The 27,880-nt window shown below is 32.6% G+C and overlaps 2 protein-coding genes across 8 annotated transcripts in view; one reads left to right on the forward strand and one right to left on the reverse strand.

Annotated features, from left to right (window-relative positions):
• LOC125666673 (uncharacterized) lies at window positions 1-12,982 on the forward strand. 7 transcript variants are annotated; one of them, XM_056153250.1, is made up of 16 exons: window positions 225-442; window positions 583-744; window positions 4,541-5,285; window positions 5,470-5,539; window positions 7,553-7,633; window positions 7,799-7,892; window positions 8,085-8,309; window positions 8,518-8,693; window positions 8,922-9,007; window positions 10,762-10,800; window positions 11,447-11,563; window positions 11,649-11,764; window positions 12,042-12,327; window positions 12,424-12,528; window positions 12,626-12,707; window positions 12,788-12,982. In XM_056153250.1, exons 2-16 carry the CDS (start codon window positions 695-697, stop codon window positions 12,904-12,906), a joined length of 2,391 nt encoding a protein of 796 aa, XP_056009225.1. In that variant the 5' UTR covers window positions 225-442; window positions 583-694; the 3' UTR covers window positions 12,907-12,982. The 7 variants fall into 7 exon arrangements, with proteins under 7 accessions (XP_048755828.2, XP_056009226.1, XP_056009224.1 ...); XM_048899882.2 differs by lacking the exon at window positions 10,762-10,800 and adding an exon at window positions 9,275-9,310 and having other exon boundaries at window positions 228-442; window positions 583-811; XM_048899871.2 differs by having other exon boundaries at window positions 1-811.
• The window catches only part of LOC125666001 (sodium-dependent neutral amino acid transporter B(0)AT3-like), a 26,772-nt gene continuing 11,683 nt past the window's right edge, over window positions 12,792-27,880 (reverse strand). Inside the window, exons 8-11 of the mRNA XM_048899063.2 lie at window positions 25,881-26,082; window positions 24,328-24,487; window positions 23,821-23,983; window positions 12,792-13,423 (exon numbers count right to left, since the gene is read on the reverse strand). Of these exons, the coding sequence (XP_048755020.2) occupies window positions 13,193-13,423; window positions 23,821-23,983; window positions 24,328-24,487; window positions 25,881-26,082 (756 nt within the window). The 3' untranslated portion in view covers window positions 12,792-13,192. The remainder of the gene's footprint in view (window positions 13,424-23,820; window positions 23,984-24,327; window positions 24,488-25,880; window positions 26,083-27,880) is intronic.

Raw genomic sequence — 27,880 nt, forward strand, 5'->3', positions numbered from 1 at the left:
AAAAAGTGACTATTCAAAGCTTTCACACGACAGAGTTTCTGCTATTTATTATTTTTCCTAAAAAGGACTTAACTTTTAGGGTAGAGGGGTTTGAGCAAAGGTAAAGTACTTAAAAGGATTAATTCCTTTTTGCCGATGATTTGTAAGGGCAGTATTGATGCCATGAGAGAATCGACATTAGTGTATATATACCGAGATAATAGATCGTATACATACCTGCAAGAATATACTGGTTTTAAGAAAAGGAGTGTTTTAATTTTAAAAGAAATTGTGCATCCATTAACGGAACTAATGATTCGTTCAAGACATTAACAATTTACTTACAATTTGTACACGTTGAATAACATTGACGGCAGTGAGCTTTATCAGCCGGAATATCTAGCTGGAGTATTTTTTATTGCGGGAAGTAGATTGAAATTCGGACGCAAGTGGGTGATTACAGGTGATATCCGATTGATTTGTAAATCATCCAAATTGGAAATATACATTCCAGTTATTGCACGGCTTTTAATTACTTCTCGTTTTTTGCCGGGTCTTTTCAGCGAGAGGATTTTACTAACATGTTGTTCCATTGATTTCCAGATTCATAAAAAAGGGAAATCTAATACTCTTCCGGAGGCATTTCGTTGGTGGTTTTTTTTTCATTACCAAGACGCAAAACTAGGTTTCAATAGACTGTAAGTTAAAGACATTAATGGAGAAACACAGGGACGCATACTGCTTGGATCGTTACTATAGCAACAGGTGATAATTGTGGTATATTATCGAATCCGAAGACAATGTCGGATCAGGAAAAGGAAGATGAATCGGGGTACGTCTGTCTCTCTTTCTCTATCTCCTTTGACATGTTTTACGGTAGTACGTCTCTCTCTCTATCTCCTTTGACATGTTTTACGGTAGTACGTCTCTCTTTATCTCTATCTCTCTATCTCTATCTCTCTATCTCTATCTCTCTATCTCCTTTGACATGTTTACGGTAGTACGTCTGTCTCTCTCTCTCCTTTGACATGTTTTACGGTAGTACGTCTGTCTGTCTCTCTCTCTCTCCTTTGACGTGTTTTACGGTAGTACGTCTGTCTCTCTCTCTCTCTCCTTTGACATGTTTTACGGTAGTACGTCTGCCTCTCTATCTCTCTCTCTATCTCCTTTGACATGTTTTACGGTAGTACGTCTCTCTCTCTCTCTCTGTCTCTCTCTCTATCTCTCCTTTGACATGTTTACGGTATAAATGTAAGTGATGAATGGCGTGTGAACGGTTACACTCATACATCCTCTGAAGTTCAACAGGTTTCTGGTCAACATCGTATATTCTGAATACCTTTTAGAGAATATAAGAAGGTTAGCGTGTAATCTGGTTTTAAATGGTATGCGTCCGAAGACAACGGACCAGAATAATAATGCATAAAGAGTGATTTTCAATAACATCATTTCAGTTTTATTGAATATTGAAATTATCAGAACATTTTGTCCATTTTTTACTTGGACGATTTTCTTTTGTTTGTTTGTTTGTTTTTTTTTTTTAGCATTGTCCCAACGTCTATACAACAATTTTTAAAAAGTGTACCTTGCGTCTTGTAAACTTACATCGCTTTCATTTCCAGTTGATTTCTCCATGTAATTTGTTTTCAATAGTTATAGGAAACCATCCAGGTAAATGTGTTTTCATTAAACAAAGTAATTTCTAATAATCTACAAAACATAATAATATTTGGAGGAATTCTCAAAACTTCCTCAAACACTCACTTCAATTAATGTACTGCATTTGAAGCACAGTAATATTTATCATCAACTTGAAGTAAAAGCATAGCACATAAACATACGGAGTTTTTACACAAGGACGTTTTCAATATACAACTAATCAAATGAAATAAGATAAACGACAACAATACATCAGGACTGTTTTGAACAAATATGTCTCCGGGGCCCTCTTCAATACACTTAAGAATCCCCAGTGTGTGTTGGAATTGAAATATTGAAGCATCCTTCACGAGCCCTATGGTCGTCTGAATTAAGGGTTTTATTTGGTTGGTCTATTTAGACATGGACTTGTAAGTATTCCACGTTTGTATTATTTGTCTGGGGGGAATGTTAGGTCGCGTCATCATAAGGACTCTTCAGATGATATTATTAAATCTTTTAAGCACCTGCATGGGGATATTTATCAAATATCATCTGGAGTTTTATAAAAATACCGCGGTTTTGTCATGCTTCAATTTGAACATTTCGTTTTGTTTCTACTGGAATCTACAAAGAATGAATAATGACTTGGTGGATTATTGAAAACAAAAAGACACTGGGGTACTGTCAGCTTTTCTCATCTGAATAGGTAGGTTTTTAATGCCCCCCCCCCCCCTCCATAAATAGTGTCTGCTCTTACTACTTTAATCGATTATAAAGATTTGACTGAACAAAAATGTTTGCTTCTTTCTTATAAATCTTTTCCCTAAGAACGTCCAAGTGGCTAAACAGCTATACACATAGATTAAGTAATTAAAAATAATCAGATACAACCGAGAACTGTTTGAACATTATGATCATATACTCATGTACAGGTATATGACGAACAAGTTATGATATTTGCAGATACTATCATCGTAAGATCCACGTTATTCACAAAGGATAATTGACACACACTTGCAGATTTCTATGTGGAAAAGGTTTTCAGTCTTAATTAAGATTTTTTGCGGTCGATTTTACCTTGATTGGAATTTACCGTTTCATAAAATTAGGTATACATTGTACTCCATAAAATGAATTCAATCAAAGTGTCAATACTTGCAATTCTGTGGGACCTGCTTTTTTCCCAATCATTTACCGTAACATTAAAGTTCCACATTGGGAATTTAAAGATGAGATCAATTTCACTCTGTGAATTGAAATCCAGTTATGAAACTTGAAATGAAGACATTTAGATAACACGGATTTCATTTTATAGAATACATTAGAATGGCAATGTGCAAAATGCTGGTCTCTTTAACATTTTGTAATTGTAATTCTGCCCGCTGAGATTTAATTATAAGCTTTTGGAAATGCCATATTTACACTTCCATTAGGCTTACAGAGTTTTTGTTCAATGAAGTGGGTGAAATCATTATACAAAATAAGAGAGAGAGATATATCTCTGATAAAGCTTGGTCTTGGTGGTAGTCATAATGACAATATAAGATGTCAGATACTCACGGCAGAACGAGGGTTTGGTTGTTCGAATCGATACATCTCACACCAAAGTAGTTTCAATTACATAAACGTTCTCAGTTTTAACCACCAGAAGTCGGTACTGAGGAACACTGCACGATTTATTTTTACCTGAAATTCCGTACTCGTTCTTAATTACCTTAAAAATAATGCCCTCCACTTAAGAAACGGTCACAATTTCTTGAAGGTCGGTACAATATACATGCAGTCTTTTCAATATGTATACAACTCGGGTTCCGAACCCCTATCACCTGGGTGATTATTAGAAAATATCTACCACTCTACTTGTTCCAATTTCTGCATTCATATTCTTTAATGATAAAGTAAGAATTCCACAGGAAAACGATTATATTTTTAATACACATCCATTTAAAATGTTTCAAGTAAATGAAATTGGAAAACCGAATGGGAAGCAAGAGCTCCATTGTGTTCCCTGGGTAAAACTTTTCATTTTTATTTTCAAACCTTTTGTGAAATCCGTCGAGTAATGTCAGTTTCTCATTCAATTAGTCAACCGTTTCAATCATTATCTGATCGATACCTATTTTAAATGATAGATGACACTAAAGAAAGCGATGATATCAGTAAAAGTAATCCCGAGATCAAACTGCAGAAAGACCACCCCATTGTTATCATATAACGGTACACTAACTTCCACCCAGTGTCACAATAAAATGTGCATTTCAAATACACAGAACAATATTTAAATGAAAACTGTGTATATTTATGGTGGGTATAAATCATTCTCTTTAAAGTCGTGTTTTATATAAAAGCACTGTTCATATTTGTCCAACTTGCATTTTATCCTTTGTATTCGTGATTTCATTTTGCCTAGAGAACAAGTAAGAGGGATATTTCGTATGTAAATATTGAATATATCTTGATGAATACTTAATGTACTAGATCTGAAAGTTTCTGTCCATGTCTAATGTTAGGAAAGAAATCATTATATGACATGTGACCTTATTATACTCATACTATTTTGATTATGAGCAACAATATATCAAAGCAAGTGAATTTCAAAGCTAAAAGCTTGATATTTATACGTTCATTTATATTGTCTCAAAAACATGGAATTTAGTTGCGGGCATCACAAAGCACTATTTGCTTTTCTTGTTGACCAGGTTTATTGTATTCATAAGTTTATTGTCAACACTGCTGTCATTATCGGGAAGGCTTTGTGCTGTTTTGTTGATTCAGAAAGTCTAATTAAGAAGAGTTTTGTTTATCAAACCAGAGAGGCCTTAGTTCATTACCTGTGATTGCTTGATGTACATTTTGTGTAAAACCTTTAGCGGTGTTTGACGTAGTGTAATTCTAGATGTATGATGTCTCGTCCATACAGGAGAATGTTGACAGTGGTGAAAAATGCCGCCGATACCAACGAGTTCTATGAAACAACGGAAAGAAATAGACAACTCGATGGCGTGGAGGAAAAAGACGAGAGGGATCTACCTCCTGTGTTTAACAAACGGCTGTTTGTCACTCAGGGAGCAGTTATTATCACGAAGGAGGCGAGGCGCATCATGGCGCGAAATACAAGATGTTCTCCAGCAGAAAATCCAACTTTAACGAAATCAGAGATGTTGACGATGCGATCCGTTGTCAATGGTCTAAAGTTGATTCATAAAGGACAAGATTATATTAAAAATGTTTTGTCTCGGTGTGTAACCTTGGAAACGTATAACGCTTTTCAGTACGTCAAGAAAAAATATTGGGAGGACATGTTATCGTGTTACTACATAGTTCACGGGGCGGTGGAAGTGACGTACGACATGTCTGCTGCGGGACAGTCATCGTCTCGGAACGTTTATCAGCCAAATATAATCTACAGCCACGGTACTGGGGAGTACCTGGGAATTGTTAGTGCAGAGGGACGAGATGAGGATATCGCCCCTCCCGCGACAGTGTACACCAAGGAGTTGTGTGAATTTATTCGAATCGACAGGGGCAGATTTCATAGGCTGATCGAAGTCGAAGAATCTATATTGATGAACGAAATACAGCGATATTTTATATCAGGGTCCAGTATTCTGTCAATACTTGCCGAAGATGTACAAGCCAAACTCCTACAAATGATCCAGAAACATGTAAGATGGGCTTCACAATACTGTAAACATATTTATAGACAACTCCTTAACCATTCCATTGATTATCTCTCTGTAGCTATAAGTAGAGACTTGAAACACATTTATTTATTTTGTTGAACATTACTTCAGTATTGCATCAATCATTGTAACCTTTTAAACAAGAAAATGATTTATTTGTTGGCAGGAATATCCACCCAACAAAACTCTGATAGAACAAGGCGAAGAGACAGAGTTTCTGTACGTCATAGTCTCAGGTGAGCAGAACGGGCTGTAAATCACCATCCAAGAATAACACGTGCATATCTTCTCTCTTTATTACGTCTTATCACATGTATATACATAAATACATACGCGTTGTAGTAATTTGAGTTATTCCGTGTATAACGATCATATTTCATATCTGTTAAATGGATGGTGTGATTTTTGTAATCATTGTATCATTTTGAAGGGTTTATCAAATCAAATAATTCACCATAGGAATTACAAAATTTTGATTATTTCACCCTGAATTTTTACATTGAAGTGTGTGGGAAGAGCATCTTTTATTAAAGTATTTTTAAATGGAATTGTATTTTCATACAAAATATTTTGGTTTAAACCTACATAAGCTTTCTCTTTTTAAAAGTATAAAATAAAATTAATCATTTACCGCAAATATTCTTGGAATAATAGATTCTTTCATAAAGGACGTATAACTCTTCCAAAAAGTTTCAAGTGGATTCTAATCATTTACCAGTCACGTTTATTTTCACTTTCATTATTATAATAAATATTTTCCTTTACTAAAATCATTCAAAATTTCGTTATTAAAGAGACACTATATATGTAACGTGTAATGTGGGTTCAAACCACGGATAATAATTTTTCGTAAACGTTTCCTACGTTTCTAAATGATTGCATTAAACTATGGCTCTAAACAATGATAATAAATCAATTTGAATCAAACACTGTGATTATTTCCTTATTGATTTATTATATGATTTTCTTCTAACTATTCCTTGCCTAGTTTAATCACTCGTGTTTCAGCCTCTGGTCTGAAACCACTGTTTCAGACGCTGTTTCAAACTACAAGTTTCAACCCTTTATTTTATTTGAGCATTTGCTCCCGGGCTATCTTCTGAAGGAATAATGTCTCAAATGGTCCACCCGCAGTAATTTGAGGTCCCGCATATGAGACAATAAACCTTACCTAAATTCTGGATGTGAGATACGATCTTCTCTCTTCTCCGTCTACCAGCAAACTAACTTATATGCGCAGAAGCGCCTTCTATTTATACCTCCGCTCAATTCTGCTGACTCATATACTAGTCTCCAAAACGTTTGAGACAATGTACAACACACAAGGAATAGCTAATCATTGACAAGACTTTGATTGACCCTGATTGCCTCATTTACATAATCAAAGGAATTTTCATTACATATACAGTTCATTTTCCATATTTTAATCAAATGTTTTTTAAAACGCGTATCTATAAGAATCATATCGATCCTGACAATTTATAACAATGTGAATGCATCAATTTGCTCTCAACTGCGTTTTGAAGATTACCCGGAATTCAATGCTTTCTTCATGCTGACTCGAACAATTTTCATCACGTGATTAAGATTGACGTGTTGTGTCACTTTTCAAGAATGGGATCATTCCCTGCTTCTTATAATTAATTATAAATCATTATTATAATGGAAATCCTTTCATGCATGTCCTTCTTGACCAAACAATATTGTAATTTTATTTAACTAGTACGTAACGTGTTCAGATAAAAATAGCACTTACTTTCAAAGTCTTGCGTGTGTCTCTTAGCTCTTGGTTAAGGATCCCCACGTAAATTTTATCCTTATCCGTATGGGTTGTATATTGTTCTATTTTAATAATCTGTCAAAATTCTGGGTCTATCCACTGTAGTTTTAAACTTTTCTCTTACCACAGGAGTTCGAAATTTTAAGATAAAATTCTGAATTCACTCGATTGACCAAGCCATGAGCTATGCTTTAGCATAATTTAGAGTCTTCAAAAAGTGCTAATGTTTGCGTTTAAAGGAAAATTTTCAACTTTAGCAAAGCTTATACATTCAACTATGCAACAAAATTTGAGAAAGCATTGTCATTTTATGATTTTTGCGTAAACTGAGCTGTGATGTCTCTTTAAAACAATATACAACGAATTACTAGTAGTCCTATGTATGGGAAGTTATTTAAATTGTGTTGCTACGAATTGAAAAGAATTGAAATGTGTAATTATGTGTTTAACATAGTATTTTTGTTCGAAGGACGCGTTCAGTGCCATCGAGAAGTATACATCCCCGAAGCGAATCGGAGCATTGTATTTTATGTTTGCTGCAGAGAGAAAGGTATTGTTAGCTTTGGTGATATTCAATAAAGTTTCATAGTACACCGTTTAACTTAATTCGTTTAATACATTTTGGTGTTTTAAGGGAAATAACAGTGCATCCGTCAATTAGTAAAGTTTATGAAGTATTGTTTTATTGAGACACTGATTTACTCTTCTTGCACAGATGACTTCTTCGGGGAGGAGGGTGTATTAGACCATGACGGAAGTTATTGTACCATAACTACCACAAGTCCCACTGTATGTTACCGATTTCACAGGTACGGGCATTGATTACTTGTTTCATTTCGCACATATTTCAAATGTGAACGTGTCCTTTCTAGACTTCTGTTATCAAGACATTTCTAGGATTTTCTCTTTAAATGAGACTGCGAAATAAATTGTGTTGTAGGAGAAATAGTTCACAGAATTATAACTTTACATAAGCATGTATTAATGGGTTTTTTAAACAGAACTGCACTGAAAGTTGTAAACTCTGAGAAACTGGAACGGGTTCTCGAAGAGAATCGTCATGAATTTGTACACGAGGAGGAACTTCGAGATCGGGGCTACAAGAATCATGTGTGGAACACCTACAAACACAACAAGGTCAAAGAGTCACTCAAAGAGAAAGGGAAACTCAAGCACATGTGTAAAATGAGTGAGCACCCCGTGGCCGACAGACCGCCGACGGAGGAGTGAGTGGTTGTTTGTGGGATTGTTTTTAAAGTACACGTGTCATACTTACGTTACATGCAGTATAGCAGTAATTCAACTTTAGATAAGAAGTTTGAAGAATTTGACATGATGAGACCATAAAACATTGATTATATAGACATGGCTTGATAGATTTCTGTACTTTGAGTGCAAGTTTGAGATAAATGATATAATATTTTGACTATATAGAGAGCAGATGACGGAAAATATGTATCGATTTGTCCAGAAAGGAAGTAGCTTTACCCCACTCAAAGTTCGACCTTTGTCCTGTCATTCGCTGAGGTCACGACCCCACACTGCTTCCCATGCTCTTCACCGCAAGAAATCGTCAGCTGGTCTAGAGGACCGCAGTGAAAGCGACTCGGGTATGTGATATGATTTGATTTACATGGATCATTCTGATGGCATAATTGATATTTTAACATAAAACATTATCTTTGAATTATAGGCCTACAATATGTTACAAGTGTCGGTACAGACCCCGGCTTAAAGCATGGATACATTTTATAAGAATACGTATGGTATACATAGATTTTCTTTAGTTATATGTATATGTTTATTGACGTATTGATTCGTGGAATATCTATAAATAGATTCAGAATCTTCAGACGAAGAAACAAGGAACAGGCAACTGATGACGTCAGAGTTGGCAAAAACCCTTGACCAAATTTGTACGAAGGTAAAAATCAAATGATCATTAAAATTATGGAATCCTCACCGCAAAGATTGATTTAATTGAAATGTTTTAAATGAGGATGATTCTATAAACCATTGTAATGCAAATCTTAAATGATTATTAATCAATTTAAGATATATAAGCAATGATATCTGTAGAACTATATAAGATGCGTGGAAATACCCATAAAAATCTAAGATGTATATTGTAAACCATTTCCTTTACGTCATTTGTAAACTTTTTTTTATTTGTTGCCTTTATCGCAAACAGGAGGAAAAATTTATATTTCTTAAGCAAATGAAGAAGGTAATTGTCACGCAAAAAAAGCGGATAGATTAACTACATTCTTAAATTGCTTCTGAAGACTGATGTTGTATCTATTTCAAACTTTCCATTCGTTGTAGTAGTTGTATGTATTCAGTAAAATATCCGTATTTATATGCATGGAAAAACGTGTGCACGTCGAGAAAGTATATTACTTTGCACGTAGCCACATCATTCAATATCACTCCATCAATATCGACATATTTCTTACAATATGCACTTAATTGGATGATGCATGGGCATGCCATAAATATGCTTTTATGAATATACAATAGGCATTATTTCATATATATATACATCATGTACATAGTTTCTACTAATTTTCCAATGACGATTTCACTAAATTTGCAAACAGATACTATTTGGTTTTATCATTCCTGAATATTTATTTTCGTTCATATAGTAGAACTTAAGGTAGTACTCTACATCGTCATAATGGCTGACTTCCTTTAAAAACATGGATGAAAAAATCGATATCAGCAGTATTGGACTTTTCCTTTTCCATTTAAATACCTAGCCGAGTAGCTCAGTAGGTTAAAATACCGACTGGTGAACTGTAGGTAGCAGGTTCGAGTCCAGCAGGGGTTTTAATTTTTTTTTCCGATTACCTTGTACTAAAACTGTATTTTTTGACAAAATAAAGTAAATTTGAAAATTTTCAACTTCAAAATATTGTTGTACATATTCTCCACTTTTCATCTACATCAAATTTCTCTGGTGTAGCGTACATCCTTAAATATCTTTCTATCTAGTTCCGTATCAACGAAACCAATTTTTTTTTTTACAACTCCACGAAATCTAATCCCTCTCAAAAATTTATTAAACCACAGCTTGATAAACTTTCCGTTTATACCAACATCACTGTTCAAGAAAGTCTAAACGAAATCTCAGTTTACAAATGCAAATTATATATTTGGAATTCACCTATAGTGTATGTGCACAACATTGCCATTTTCATCCATATTTATAAATCTGGTTTTCTAATGCGAAATAACGTTAGAGTATTTTTTTGGTGAAACTGGCGTGCCTTGGATTAAAGGGCATCGATCATTATCATTCATTCATTATTTGTGTATGTAATCTTCAAGATGTTTCGTCCATATGATTGTAGGTTGGTGACTATACATTTCGAAATTAAACATCGATTCATTAATTTTCGAAACTCGTGATTTCTGTAACAATATGAAAAAAAATCAGCGTCTTTGATTTGAGAGTGTACCATACTCACACGTCAGCCATGTAAAATGACATTTAATTTCGCATTGTGACGTCACACGAAACTCATAACCCAATGATAGCATCCTTCTGAAGTTTTACCGAAGAAGATTACGATGATTGATAATCATAAATCAATGTGTTTATATAACTTCATATATTTAAATATCTTCAAGAAGAATATGATATAAATGTAACCCTATGTCTATGGTATTTAGAAATCGCCCGTGATAAGGAGCGTCCGGAGGAGAGGAACAGTGCGTAATGATATCCCTAACCCCCAGTTTGACCTCTTATCTCCCTGATTGCAGTGTAGTGAAGTGTGTTTCTCTGTCTAATCGTCATTAAATGATCATTTCTCTGCATTTATAACCGGAGAGAACTGTAATGTATAAACTGTAATAAATGAATTATATGAAAAAAATTAGAGAAACAACATAGATGCGAAGAGAGAACAAACATTATGTTGCAATTTAAAAAAAGATCCTCATTTGATATACTTTAAAATAATGTAGATATCTAGAATCAGAAACTTTGTAGAGGAGATTTATACGTAACTGTGTAGGAAGTAACTTCTTTGTAAAATGACTGTTAGAGTGTGTTCATGGCATAAAGTCTTACACAGTTTTCAATGATCGGACTATTCTTCAGAGCTCTTGTACATGTATCCACTATTTAATCAGACTAACCATCAGGAATCATTGACTTTGCATGAATTTACTATGCTGCATGTATCAAACTAATACGTCATTGCATGTTGTATAATTAACAGTTTTGTATGCAGATGGCAATGCACTTTGTTTTAATGTCTTCTTAATAATTAAAAATAATCACCCCTCTTCAATTCATAATTTTTTTTATGCATACCTCCAGTCTTACAAATAACAAACGATTTCACTCCAGAATTTAGATTCAAACAACATAATGAACATATTGGATGAAAACAGTGAGATAGGACGACATTTAAAGAAAGCATGGGAAACGCAAGAAGTGGAACAACCGGAAAAAGAATCTTTTATGGTAGGTCGTAAATGTTACAATAAGAATTTCACTCACATATTCCTCAGAAAAGTCTGGATAAAGGGAGTGTAATTGTTTTTCACAGAAAAATGGAATTCTTGCCATCATGGGATCTGATGACATTGTACGTAAAGCCATGGCAATGGCGGAAAATGAAGTGTCTCACCAGAGACGGCGAAGATCCGCCAAAGATGACCAAGAGTAGGTCCATATGTACAATGTATCGAAAGCAAGATAGATTTTATTAATTTCTGTATCAATATTTAAAGATGGGGTTAAATTCATATATATCCAACATACATTGTACAACAGTAGCTCTGATGTTTAACTAGTCAAAAGCCTGTGCATTTCACAAGAGAATTTTGAATAGGTTTTGTCTTTGACACAGTAATCTTTACCATTGTGGGGCCTATATACTTTAGTAATATATCGTGATTCAATGACCTCTGTTCTAATTATTCCTAGTATTCACATTTAGATGGAACTCTGTGGTTCACGCAGAAAACAACCAGGCGAAATTCCTGATAGCTGCCAACAAAATGAGGATAAATATCCTACGCAAAAACTTAGCAGCCATTGACAAAGAAAGGAAATTAAATGTTCAGAAAAGAATTCGCATTAACAGAAAGCCGTACATAACAGATAGTAAGGGAAAAGTACAAGGTCCTAAATCAGAGAAGACAAAAGACAGTTCAACGACAAAAATCCCTCTTGATAGTTTAAATGCATCAAGTCATATATCAAAGGCCAAAACTGAAAATGAGGTAATTCGATATTTAAAACACCCCTAATTTCGTGGTAGTCTATTCACATAGTAATAGTTACAAGTAACGCATTCAATGTTTGGGTTCATTTCTCAGGCTCTGTTTGTCGGAAGATCACAGAAAAGATGGCGTCCGTCTACAGTCAACAGCGAACCAATTGAAGGATTAAGTAACCGTAGCCATGACGACACACCAACTCGGGTAACATTTGTCAATTAAATCCGAGAGTTGCGTTAACACTTCCCGATACTAGTAACCTGGTATCAAAACGAACAGATTTAATTGATCTGTTTTGCAGGTAAAAGCTACCAGACCAAGAAGTGCCATCGTTACACACAAGGAAGCTATTTCTTATAACGACAAACAGCCGACTACAAAACGTAAGCTATTACCCCGATGTAGTGTTCACGTGCTTCATGATTAAATACATCTATTCTGAATACTAATGATATTTTTACAGACTATAGAAGCAGCAGGAATTTATTCAACAGTACAACCAACCTGCGTACAGCATCTGAAAAAGGAAACCTATCACGCACAAACTCCGGAAGCTTCACAAGCCGACTGTCCAATACATAATACAAATATTATCGATAGAGACTTAACCCTATTTGTTACTTTTTTCTGTTGATGAATTAAAACAAACTGATAAGGAGTGGGTTGTTGTTATTTTTTTCTGATTCAAATCAAACAGTTGACACTCTGCACCTCATCTCGTTGTTGCACCCCTTTTCCTATAAACACTATGACAGGGACTCTGACGCTGAGTTGTAAGTTCTCTACTTATGAATACGGTTCATTGACTAGTATGCTTCGTTGCTGGTATCGAACTATAAGAATAGTGCACATAGAATTCCATATGTTCCTACTTAAATCCAAATAGAACCTTCTCGAGTTTGTTACTACTGTGTGGCCGAATCTGTCTTTCTTCGCTCAGCTCATCCTCCGGGAAGTAAGCCGGTACTTCCTCTTTCCACTCTATACACCGGAAGTACTTCACAATAGCTACCACGGGAATCCACAATACGGATGATAGAATCAGCAGTACAGCTATCAGCTGGCACCACCAGGGCCACGGCACCACTTCTGTATACCCCTACAAACAATCATATTCTATACTATAAACTGTAATAAATGAAGTTCAATGTTTGATATCCAGTACCTCAAATAAAGCCATGGATGACGTTCTATTGTGTGTGATAAAGATTCTTCTTTTTGCCTTTAATTGATTTAAATGAAGTTCCTTATAATGAATGCAATATTATTTGAAATATAATTTCATCATCACCAGTTATATGCTATGGTTCTTTCCCAGTGTTGCTAAAAAAAAATCCCCACAAAATACTTAAAAGAGACCCCATTGCTTCAATTTAATACATCCCTGCCAAAAAAATTACCCCCATAATATCTTAATTTTATACTGCTCAAATTTTATTCACGACATCTAGTAATGTGTAACATCAAATTCATGGTCTTTCAAAGAAATTTCGTAGCCCTTATAGCACATAACAAATTCTGCATTGCATCCCATATCAACCCGAGACTCCAATAATGGTCGAAGTCTGATATGAGATATGATACAGATTTTAACATGTGTTAATTGTTGTTATTAGATATTTGAAAACTCTACAATTCAAAATATGAATTTTAATCATTGAACAGATCTTTTTGTTGAACATCTGTTTCTCATCATTTTAAAAAGCAGTACATTTTTCTCTCCCATTTCTAATTCTCTAGCCAACATTCGTTTCGCCATTGTATACAAAGTGTCGTTTGCTTTCCATTCGCTCTCTTGGCGAACGAAGATGTCCGCTTCCAGGCGGAGATGTCCAGAGGTGTTCCAGAAAGTATAATAAAGGACAAGGTAAAGCTCCTATCAGGGATGTAAAAGTCCCGTGTTAGATAACAAATAATTCTATGATAAATTTATCGCCATTTTAAAAATAATAAGCTCATTTACACGCGTAATATGAGTGACGTCACAAAGGACACATATAATGCGCAAACTTCCACCAGAGTTCGTTTGCTCACAAAAAAAAAGAGGTCTATTCGTAGGTGACGTAATGAGGCCTCGACGGGGAGTTTGATATAATGCGTTCGAGACTGCTGTTCTCGTTGTTCTCGTGCTCCGTTTTTAGAACCACGAATGACGAGAACATGTACGCACGAACTTGTTCTTCGAACACACTGAGTGCGTTTATTTAAGAAATGAACATCACTTTTGAGCTGTTCATATTGACCATGAACAGCTTAAAAGTGATGTTCATTTCTTATATTTATATTCATTTACTAAAACACCGTTTGTTTACATTGCTTCTATTTTGTTGCATAAAACGAACTCCTAGCCTCTGTCACAGTAGTTATTGTGACATACGTCAACACATAGACATGACGTCACATTTCGTCTCACCCTGCCTTTTATCAACATTGCAAGGTGCACTGTATTTTGGAGGTAGGAGACCGCAAGATTGGGATGATAATCCACGTAAGTTTACAATCGTAATCCAAAGATGTGACTTGCGAGATCTTTGTAACAGATTTTCTATTTTTTTCAAATCATTACGCTCTCTCAGTCGCGTGCTTTAAGCTAGTTCATAATCCGTTCATAGTCAATATGAACGGATTGTGTCGCGCACTGAAATTGGTTGGTTTATAGAGGGAAATGCGATTTGTAATATAAATATTGGGTATTGGTATTCTCGGGAACCTCTTCTTTTGTCTGAACATACTATTTAATTTTATTATAATGATGTTGTCAATATTTGTCATGTCAATATTTGAATTACTGTAAATCTTACCAAAATGTGGTCATATTATTTCATATAATAAAAAACACGAGCAAAAAGTCGGCAAATCTAGGTTTTCAAAAAAGACCGCCAGTGTTATTTCGAATTTTATCTGGAGTTATCATGAAAGGTGAAGATAACGATCAGTGATCAATCTTATAACTCCTATAAGTATTACAAAATAGAGAGTTGCGCAAACACAGACTCCTGGACACACCAGGGGTGGGATCAGGTGCCTTGGAGGAGTAAGCATCCCCTGTCGACCGGTCACACCTGTCGTGAGTCCTATATCTTGATCAGGTAAACGGAGTTATCCGTAGTCAAAATCAGTGTGCCAAGAACGGCCTAACAGTCGGTATGAAACACGCCAGACAGCATTTGACCCAATGATAGGTTGTATAGGCAAACTCAATCGTTATAACGACAATAGAATTTGCGAAATGCTGATGCTATCAAGATTCCCGAGAATACCAATACCCAATGAGAGCGCGTGTAACACATCGCAGTCGCCAAACCGGAAGTTGGAGTCGTTTAGACTCTGGATTTTTAGTATGGGCAATGGAGCATTTAATTAGAGGGTCAATACCAGTGTTATGGAGGGGGTGAGGTAAGGGAGCTTGTAGGAGGTACAAGAAGGGGTTTTCCGGTAAACATTGTATGTGTTTGTTAGACACTATAGTGGAGAAAACATGAATATAGAGGGATTGTAGCGGTGACCTACTTTTTGGTCCCCGAAAAGATGGAGACCTTGTGTTATTATACAGTATAACTTGCCAAGTTTATAAAACAAGTGCCTGTGGTCTCGGGTTGATATTGAGGTCACGTATTGGTATTGGTTTGCTTGTATTACGTCCCATCGAGAATGTTTCACTCATATTGCGACGTCAGTTGTAGGTGAAGTACCACAAATTTAGACCTATGCTTAGAGCATACGGCGTAGCAGTGAGGGTTCTTTAACGTTCCCCGACACGGGACCTTTTTAAAGGTCATACCCAAAAGACTCATAAATACCAAGCGTTTGGCGAAGGAGCATCCATTACTTATGCTTACGTCTCGGGTTTGACACGACCATGGCACGAGCGGAGCTCGAACTCACGACCTCTCGGTTACAAAGCGAGCGCTCTACCACTGGTATACAGTAACTGGTTGTTGATATTGGGTTTTAGGTTGATGTTAGGGTCCCGGGTTGATATTGGAATTTCGGGTTGATATTCAGTTATCCAGATGATTTTGGGATGAGTTTAATTCGGGGTCTCAGAATGATATGGAGGTCTCGAGTTGATATTGGGATTGTGGTCATACAAAAGAATTACAAGAGACCCATGGGCCACATCACTCACCTGATCACCTTGGCCCTGCCATTGTTCAGCTGTTATGATTTTTAAAAGACTTTTTTCGTCAATCTTTATTCCCATGAAAAGTTTGACCCTCTATTGTGACCCCAACCTAACCCCAAAGGATCACAACATAACTGGAATTCACATAAAAGAGAGATACATCAACACCAATATGACTAATATGATGTTGTTGTTCTGGATAAAACCAAGGTCATAGAACATGTTATGATATGAAAAACCTTGCCATACGTGATCTATATACATTACATGTACAAAATATGAAGCTTTATCTTAAATACATGTAGTTCAAGAGATATTGGATAGGTCAGATTTTTGTTAAAAGTACGTCAAACTTCTAGGTCAAGGTCACAAGATCAAATACGATTGTATCACAAGGCCTTGTCATAAAGAAACTTTATGCAAGGTGAAGATAACGAACAGTGATCAATCTCATAACTCCTATAAGCAATACAAAATAGATAGTTGGGCAAACACAGACCCCTGGACACACCAGAGGTGGGATCAGGTGCCTAGGAGGAGTAAGCATCCCCTGTTGATCGGTCACACCCGCCGTGAGCCAATATCTTGATCAGGTAAACGGAGTTATCCGCAGTCAAAATCAGTGTGCCAAGAACGGCTTAACAATCGGTATGAAACACGTCAGACAGCATTTGACCCAATGCGAGGTTGTATTGACGAACTAGATCGTTATAACGACCATAGAATTTGCGAAATGCTGACTTCAATCGAGACTGTTGAAATCCCTGTACCATCACTTGTTTGTCAGTAGCTTACCTCGATTTAAAAACTGACTATACGCAGAACAAGCTCTTGCATATCGAATCAGTTGAGATATATACAAAATATGAAAGCCCTACCTTAAATAGTTCTGAAGATATTTAAAAGGTTATGTTTTGAAAGAGAAGTAAAAATTTCAAGGTCACAAAGCCAAAGGTCATAGTATGAAATAAAAGGTTTTCCATAACAAATATATATACAAAATATGAAAGATTTACGTTAAATAGTTAAGGATATATTGAACGGGTCAGATATTTTAAAAGTCCAACTAAAAGGTCACAAGGTCAAACTTCACGAAATGATAGTCTTTCATAAAGAGCCTTTATACAAAATATGAAGCCCTACCTTACATAGTTAAGGAGATATTGAATAGGTCAAGGTTTTTAAGTAGGTCAAACTCCAATGTCAAAAGATCAAACAGCATTATGTAGAAGGTTTTGCCATAAAGAATCTATATACAAAATATGAAAGCCCCACCTACAATAGTTCTGGGTATATTTAATAAGTTATGTTTTCTTAAAAGTAGGTAAACTTCAAAGTCAAAGGTCGTGATATGAAATGAAAGGTCTTGTCATAATAAATATAGAAACAAAATATGAAAGCTCTACCTTAAATAGTTCAGGAAATATTCTATACAGGTAATTTTTTTTTTTCAAAAGTAGGTCAAACTTCCAGGTCACAAGATCACACACCATTGCATCACATGAAAGGTCTTTTCGTAAAGAAAATATATACAAAATATGAAAGCTCTAGCTTAAATACCTGTAGTTCTAAAGATATTTATAAAGATCTCCCCTCTATATTACCATGTAACATTTTGATTCCCTATTGTTGCCCCACCCTACCCCCGAGGATCATGATGCTAACAAACTTGGATCTACTCTATTCAGGAAGCTTTCATGTAAAGAATTTTTCCGCCCCAGTGGTTTTTGAGGAATGTTTAAAGATTTTCCCTATATATTCACATGTAAAACTTTGATCCCTTATTGTGGCCCCACCCTAACCTCGGGGGTTGGGATTTAACAAACTTGAATCAGCGTTATGTCCGAAAGCTTTCATGTAAATTTGAATTTTTCTGGACCAGTTGTTCCTAAAAAGATTTTTAAATGACCCCATCCTATTTTTCTGATTATATCCCCCTTTGAAGGGGGGCTGGTCCTTCTTTTTAACAAATCTAAATTTCATTCCCTTCACCAAAGGATGGTTTGTACCAAAATTGATTGAAATTGGACCAGTAGATCTATAGAAGTTGAATATGTAAAACGTTTATGGACAGACGTCTAGACGGATGACAGACAGACGACAGATAAAAGGCGATCACAATAGTTCACATTTTTCAGCTCAGGTGAGCAAGGTTTTATCTGGGTTTTCTTTGAATTAGAATTAATTCATACTCTCTTAGGATTACTGTCTGAAAAATGAGTAATTACGTGAAGAGGGTACTATTCATTTCAGAATATCACATCTAATCACAGGTTTAGGGGGTCTTAACCGTACTCTTTGAAAACATTTCTCTGAACAATATGGAAAATGAAAAGCCAACGGGGTTAAATATATCGATGTAACTGTGAATACTAGTATATAACTACACAATGCAACACTCGTCCAAAGTAAATGTAGAAATCTTAATTGTAAATGTAGAAATGTTAATTGTAAATGTAGAAATGTTAAATGTGAATGTAGAAATGATAATTGTGAATGTAGAAATGTTAGTTGTAAATGTATAAATGTTAAATGTAAATGTAGTAATGTTAGTTGTAAATGTAGTAATGTTAGTTGTAAATGTAGAAATGTTAGTTGTAAATGTAGAAATGTTAGTTGTAAATGTATAAATGTTAAATGTAAATGTAGTAATGTTAGTTGTAAATGTAGTAATATTAGTTGTAAATGTAGTAATGTTAGTTGTAAATGTAGAAATGTTAATTGTAAATGTATATATGTTAGTTGTAAATGTAGAAATGTTAGTTGTAAATGTAGTAATGTTAGTTGTAAATGTATAAATGTTAAATGTAAATGTAGTAATGTTAGTTGTAAATGTAGAAATGTTAGTTGTAAATGTAGAAATGTTAATTGTAAATGTAGAAATGTTAGTTGTAAATGTATAAATGTTAAATGTAAATGTAGTAATGTTAGTTGTAAATGTAGTAATATTAGTTGTAAATGTAGTAATGTTAGTTGTAAATGTAGAAATGTTAATTGTAAATGTAGAAATGTTAGTTGTAAATGTAGAAATGTTAGTTGTAAATGTAGAAATGTTAGTTGTAAATGTATAAATGTTAAATGTAAATGTAGTAATGTTAGTTGTAAATGTAGTAATGTTAGTTGTAAATGTAGAAATGTTAGTTGTAAATGTAGAAATGTTAATTGTAAATGTAGAAATGTTAATTGTAAATGTAGAAATGATAATTGTAAATGTAGAAATGTTAAATGTAAATGTAGAAATGTTAATTGTAAATGTAGAAATGTTAGTTGTAAATGTAGAAATGTTAATTGTAAATGTATAAATGTTAGTTGTAAATGTAGAAATGTTAATTGTAAATGTAGAAATATTAATTGTAAATGTAGAAATGTTAATTGTAAATGTAGAAATGATAATTGTAAATGTAGAAATGTTAATTGTAAATGTAGAAATGTTAGTTGTAAATGTAGAAATGTTCATTGTGAATGTAGAAATGTTAATTGTAAATGTAGAAATATTAATTGTAAATGTAGAAATGTTAATTGTAAATGTAGAAATGTTCATTGTGAATGTAGAAATGTTAGTTGTAAATGTAAAAATATTAATTGTAAATGTAGAAATGTTCATTGTGAATGTAGAAATGTTAATTGTAAATGTAGAAATGTTCATTGTGAATATAGAAATGTTAGTTGTAAATAAAGAAATGTTCATTGTGAAAGTAGAAATGTTAATTGTAAATGTAGTAATGTTAGTTGTAAATGTAGAAATGTTAATTGTAAATGTAGTAATGTTAGTTGTAAATGTAGAAATGTTAATTGTAAATGTAGTAATGTTAAATGTAAATGTAGAAATGTTAATTGTAAATGTAGAAATGTTAGTTGTAAATGTAGAAATGTTAGTTGTAAATGTTAGTTGTAAATGTAGAAATGTTAATTGTAAATGTAGATATGTTAATTGTAAATGTAGGAATGTTAAATGTAAATGTAGAAATGTTAATTGTAAATGTAAAAATGTTAATTGTAAATGTAGAAATGTTAATTGTAAATGTAGAAATGTTCATTGTGAATATAGAAATGTTAGTTGTAAATAAAGAAATGTTCATTGTGAATGTAGAAATGTTAATTGTAAATGTAGTAATGTTAGTTGTAAATGTAGAAATGTTAATTGTAAATGTAGTAATGTTAGTTGTAAATGTAAAAATGTTAATTGTAAATGTAGTAATGTTAAATGTAAATGTAGAAATGTTAATTGTAAATGTAGAAATGTTAGTTGTAAATGTAGAAATGTTAGTTGTAAATGTTAGTTGTAAATGTAGAAATGTTAATTGTAAATGTAGGAATGTTAAATGTAAATGTAGAAATGATAATTGTAAATGTATAAATGTTAAATGTAAATGTAGAAATGATAATTGTAAATGTATAAATGTTAAATGTAAATGTAGAAATGTTAATTGTAAATGTATAAATGTTAGTTGTAAATGTAGAAATGTTAATTGTAAATGTAGAAATGTTAATTGTAAATGTAGAAATGTTAAAGGTGAATGTAGAAATGATAATTGTGAATGTAAAAATGTTAGTTGTAAATGTATAAATGTTAAATGTAAATGTAGTAATGTTAGTTGTAAATGTAGAAATGTTAATTGTAAATGTAGAAATGTTAGTTGTAAATGTAGAAATGTTAATTGTAAATGTAGTAATGTTAGTTGTAAATGTAGAAATGTTAATTGTAAATGTAGAAATGTTAAATGTAAATGTAGAAATGTTAGTTGTAAATGTAGAAATGTTAGTTGTAAATGTAGAAATGTTAATTGTAAATGTAGATATGTTAATTGTAAATGTAGGAATGTTAAATGTAAATGTAGAAATGTTAATTGTAAATGTAGAAATGTTAGTTGTAAATGTAGAAATGTTAGTTGTAAATGTTAGTTGTAAATGTAGAAATGTTCATTGTGAATGTAGAAATGTTAATTGTAAATGTAGAAATGTTCATTGTGAATATAGAAATGTTAGTTGTAAATAAAGAAATGTTCATTGTGAATGTAGAAATGTTAATTGTAAATGTAGTAATGTTAGTTGTAAATGTAGAAATGTTAATTGTAAATGTAGTAATGTTAGTTGTAAATGTAGAAATGTTAATTGTAAATGTAGTAATGTTAAATGTAAATGTAGAAATGTTAATTGTAAATGTAGAAATGTTAGTTGTAAATGTAGAAATGTTAGTTGTAAATGTTAGTTGTAAATGTAGAAATGTTAATTGTAAATGTAGATATGTTAATTGTAAATGTAGGAATGTTAAATGTAAATGTAGAAATGTTAATTGTAAATGTAAAAATGTTAATTGTAAATGTAGAAATGTTAATTGTAAATGTAGAAATGTTAAATGTGAATGTAGAAATGTTAATTGTAAATGTATAAATGTTAAATGTAAATGTAGAAATGTTAAATGTGAATGTAGAAATGTTAATTGTAAATGTAGAAATGTTAATTGTAAATGTAGTAATGTTAGTTGTAAATGTAGAAATGTTAATTGTAAATGTAGTAATGTTAGTTGTAAATGTAAAAATGTTAATTGTAAATGTAGTAATGTTAAATGTAAATGTAGAAATGTTAATTGTAAATGTAGAAATGTTAGTTGTAAATGTAGAAATGTTAGTTGTAAATGTTAGTTGTAAATGTAGAAATGTTAATTGTAAATGTAGGAATGTTAAATGTAAATGTAGAAATGATAATTGTAAATGTATAAATGTTAAATGTAAATGTAGAAATGATAATTGTAAATGTATAAATGTTAAATGTAAATGTAGAAATGTTAATTGTAAATGTATAAATGTTAGTTGTAAATGTAGAAATGTTAATTGTAAATGTAGAAATGTTAATTGTAAATGTAGAAATGTTAAAGGTGAATGTAGAAATGATAATTGTGAATGTAAAAATGTTAGTTGTAAATGTATAAATGTTAAATGTAAATGTAGTAATGTTAGTTGTAAATGTAGAAATGTTAATTGTAAATGTAGAAATGTTAGTTGTAAATGTAGAAATGTTAATTGTAAATGTAGTAATGTTAGTTGTAAATGTAGAAATGTTAATTGTAAATGTAGAAATGTTAAATGTAAATGTAGAAATGTTAGTTGTAAATGTAGAAATGTTAGTTGTAAATGTAGAAATGTTAATTGTAAATGTAGATATGTTAATTGTAAATGTAGGAATGTTAAATGTAAATGTAGAAATGTTAATTGTAAATGTAGAAATGTTAGTTGTAAATGTAGAAATGTTAGTTGTAAATGTTAGTTGTAAATGTAGAAATGTTCATTGTGAATGTAGAAATGTTAATTGTAAATGTAGAAATGTTCATTGTGAATATAGAAATGTTAGTTGTAAATAAAGAAATGTTCATTGTGAATGTAGAAATGTTAATTGTAAATGTAGTAATGTTAGTTGTAAATGTAGAAATGTTAATTGTAAATGTAGTAATGTTAGTTGTAAATGTAGAAATGTTAATTGTAAATGTAGTAATGTTAAATGTAAATGTAGAAATGTTAATTGTAAATGTAGAAATGTTAGTTGTAAATGTAGAAATGTTAGTTGTAAATGTTAGTTGTAAATGTAGAAATGTTAATTGTAAATGTAGATATGTTAATTGTAAATGTAGGAATGTTAAATGTAAATGTAGAAATGTTAATTGTAAATGTAAAAATGTTAATTGTAAATGTAGAAATGTTAATTGTAAATGTAGAAATGTTAAATGTGAATGTAGAAATGTTAATTGTAAATGTATAAATGTTAAATGTAAATGTAGAAATGTTAAATGTGAATGTAGAAATGTTAATTGTAAATGTAGAAATGTTAATTGTAAATGTAGAAATGTTAGTTGTAAATGTAGAAATGATAATTGTAAATGTAGAAATGTTAATTGTAAATGTAGAAATGTTAGTTGTAAATGTAGAAATGTTAATTGTAAATGTAGAAATGTTAAAGGTGAATGTAGAAATGATAATTGTGAATGTAAAATGTTAGTTGTAAATGTATAAATGTTAAATGTAAATGTAGTAATGTTAGTTGTAAATGTAGAAATGTTAATTGTAAATGTAGAAATGTTAAATGCAACTTGGCAAATGCAGTACTTTTAAATGGAGGACTATTATTAGCACAAAGTACCTACATTTATATTTAGAATGAATAGTGATGAATCTCATAAATCCTATAAAAATATGAAATTAATAGAAGGACAATTACGGACCCCTAGAAATACCAGAGGGTGGATCACGTACATAGGAGGAATAAGAATCCCCTGTTGACAATGAACCAATGATGAATTGCGTAGTTACAAAAGCACAATTACAGAGAGAACATTTTGACCGCGTTGACTTTCCATATGGAGAGGCATTAAAACATACCTTTAATGAGTTCCATACTTCATAGCTGACTCCTTTTGAGAAAATTTCTATAAGACTAGCAACGAAAATAATAACCATAGCGATCGGCCCAACAAAACGCCAACACAGGAGCCAAAAATAGCCAGGGCGACTTCCGATCATCAGTTCTATATCGTCACACAACCTTGAATAGAAAATAAACAAACCATATCTTTCTAAGAAAAGATGTCAGATTGGTTTATTTGCTGTTGACATGTTTGTAACCTAGATAAGTTTTGCATTATTGTTTGAAGTCGATGTAATTTTAGAACCTGGAGATTGTTTGAAAATTAAGTGCTTTAAAGTTTCATAAGGTAATTTGCAAACTACACGAAACGAGCAAAAAAATATATTTCCAACTCTTATTATACTATAGAAATAATACATCTAATAATATAATACTAAAAATATGATTAAACAAAAACTAATCAAGTGGAAAAAAAGAAATAACACACGACATGCATGAAAAAGTACGTGATCAGAAATTACCTTTGCAAACCATATATATAAGACATGGCTATTAATTCTGAGAATGCTATTATCAATAGAGGTATATTGGCTGAGAATGAATCGAAGAGACTGAAGACATATGAACCGGTGCTGGTGGCGAAACACAGTGACACCACAAAGGACAGCAGACAGACAATACCTACAGCGAGAGAAAAAATCCAGATAGTGTATACCGGTATTTGTTTTAGATCCATTAAAATTCCAGATAGTGTATACCGGTATTTGTTTTAGATCCATTAAGAATCCAGATAGTGTATACCGGTATTTGTTTTAGATCCATTAAGAATCCAGATAGTGTATACCGGTATTTGTTTTAGATCCATTAAGATTCCAGATAGTGTATACTGGTATTTGTTTTAGATCCATTAAGATTCCAGATAGTGTATACTGGTATTTGTTTTAGATCCATTAAGATTCCAGAAATTGAATTATCTCCGTCATTTTGAAAGAGACTATAACTAATTGCATTTGTTCGCCATACATTCGAGTTTTTGTTTATATTTGATGTTAAGGGATGCGTTGGTCTTGGACGAACACCTATATGTAATAAAGTACGTGATGTAGTACATGTATATTGTTAAAGTCATCCATTACAGTATACTAGAATGGTAAGATACTTATTGTTACATTTACAAATGTTTTGTCAGGAATGAGAACCTTTGTTTCATTGTATTGCATTTCTTTAAAAACAAATCTGTGATAAATATGTGATCTGTTGCAGACGGAACCAATAAAGAACTAGCTAACTTTATCAAAACAATTGGCCTTGTTAAGTTTTACTTCATCGGAGCAAATGTCTAATTGTGTATAGAGAAAAAAAGGTACTTCATGTACATACTTTTATCATCTTCAACGGAGTTCATTTGTAAATTTGATGATTTTCATGAAAATATAGCACATTTTGACATATGTTACAAAGAATTTTCAAATGAATACAACCCTTGATGGAAGAAATAAATTATACTGTGCATTAACAATTTTATCAATACATATAGAAAGTAGATCTTAGGTTGTGTTTTATCCAAAGTATTGGATAATGACTATTTTGCATGTTGACAAAAAGGTTATATAGGCGAACTTTATTCGTCATAATAAACAAACTACTGTGAAAATCACTTCATAATCTTAAATCCTTAGTCATGCTGCACTTTCTGATTATTTCATATGCCGAAACAAAGCTTTTTGTGAACTATGTCTTGGAAAGGAGATATAATCGCTTGAGTTTAATTTTCGCTATATTCGCTATTATAACGATCGCAAAGTGCTCAAAGTATATGGAGGTATGAGTTCATCTTAATGTACATCTTTCCAAGTTAAGGGTTTCCGATCCGATGTGTGGAGCGGAGCGGAACAGAAACGATGCTTCACGTAATGATTCTAGCTCGGTCTATTTACTGTATTTGATATTGAATATCTGAGAATACTTGCTGAAATTAATATTATTATCTAAAAGACAGAGGTATGGGTGAAGAAATCTCTATCATGTACATTCATAATGTATTAAACAAGACGTTCGTTCTTTGAATACAAACCACACAGTATTTCTTTTCTGAGTTTTGGAAACAGCATCATGTCATTGATTGATGTTAGAGCGCCCTCTAGTGTGCCAAACATACTGTCCAATCCCAGTGTAAAGAGCATGAGGAAGAATAGAACTGACCACAGTGGGGCGATAGGGAACTGGTTGATGGCTTCTGTGAACGCTATGAAGGCTAATCCAGTTCCAGATCCAGACTTATTTTAAAAGAAAAGCCATTGTCATTAAATTGATAAGTAACTGTTCACAATCTGGTGAGTCAAAAAGTATGTACATTGTGTAAGTAACTTTGATGTGCCGGACAAAAGGACACGTTTATAACCGTTTAATGTAATTTACATAAGTGGTTCCCATCCTTGACCTGGGGTCATGATTTGAATAAACATATATTATAATTATGTTATTTGCGTGATAATTTGACACACCGTATCAATGTGGTTCTTGAAAAAAAGATTTTAAAAAGATTTTCATTATTATCTATGATTTGTACAGAATCGAATCTACACCACACAAGGAAGCTTTCATGTCAAATTCGGCTTTTCGAGTATAATGGTTTTTATGATTTTTTAAAAAAAACAACCACATACAGTATTTTCCAACCATCTCTTCTTTAAAAGGAAGATAATCCTCTCTTAGAAGAAACTTAATCCTCTAAATTCAAAAAAAATATATAAAAAAATGTGCCAAATTTGGTTGGGATTCATCTTGGGGTTCTGGAAAAGACGAGGACAGATGATGGAGAAGTTTTGATTAGAAAAAAAGCTCATTTGGGACTTTGGCTTGATCTATATTCAGAAACATTATTCTTACCAACGTTTCAGACGTTTTACACGAACAAGACTCGAAATGTGTCATAATCTGCAGTGTTCTGGGCCCTGTTGGTGTTTTAAAATGACTTTTCCATTATTCATTAAAATATTATTAACACCATTACGAAGATCCTATGGAAATGTAGCCCTCTCTCGAAAACTTCAGAATGAAAAAAAATTGGAGAAAGCTACATTGTTGCAGCTAGCAACATGCCAGACGTTTTTGCCACGTAAACAAACATAATTTAGATATGTGAAGCATCACACTGATTCTTTCTCTCTTCAATGAAGAGATACATTAGCATTATAACAAATTGTTTTATTACTAACTTTAAACTACAGACCTATGAAATGCAGAGCTTTTGTTGTTATTTGATAAGCTTTTGCATATTCATGTTTAAAAACCATCTTTAATTTGTGAATTCTGTTCCTTTTTTTATTTTTATATTTGATAAAGAGATATTACTTTTATCTATAATATCTCATTCCAACTTTACAGAAAATATCTTATGTGAAAAGACATATTTCTTTTTGAAGAATAAACAAGAATACTTTGCAAAAGAAATGAAATATTTATATGTATCACTCATTATTTAAAAGTTATGAGCAGGTTAAACTTTACATTAAAGTTCTAAAATTTGGGTCAAACTCCAAGGTTAAGGTGACAAGGTTAAACATGGGCCTGTTGTTTTTGAGACGAGATTTTTCATATATATTCCCATGTAAAATTTTGATGCCCTATCATGGCAACACCCTACCCCCGAGGACCACAATTTGAACAAGTTCAAATCTGCACTATACGTGGAAATGCTTCTATATCAGTATGAGTAGTAATGACCTTGTTGTTCTTGAGAAGAAGATTTTTTTAAAATTGTATCCTATATATCCCCAATAAAACTTTAAACCCCTATTGTGACTCCATCCTACCTCCGAGGACCATGATTTGAATAAATTTCAAACTGCACCACATTTGGCGATGATTGCATATTAATATGAATATTCATGGCCCTGTTGTAAGATTTTTAAAGCTATCTCTTATATACATGTATTCCTATGTAAAAATTTTGATCCCCTATTGTGGCCTCACAATAACACAAGGAATCACATTTGAACAAACTTTAATCTACACTATGTCAGGAAGCATTTATATCAATTTCAACTTTTCTGGCCTGAGGGTTCTTAAGAA

The sequence above is a fragment of the Ostrea edulis genome, chromosome 1, assembly GCF_947568905.1.
Source record: "Ostrea edulis chromosome 1, xbOstEdul1.1, whole genome shotgun sequence".
Classification (NCBI taxonomy): domain Eukaryota; kingdom Metazoa; phylum Mollusca; class Bivalvia; order Ostreida; family Ostreidae; genus Ostrea; species Ostrea edulis.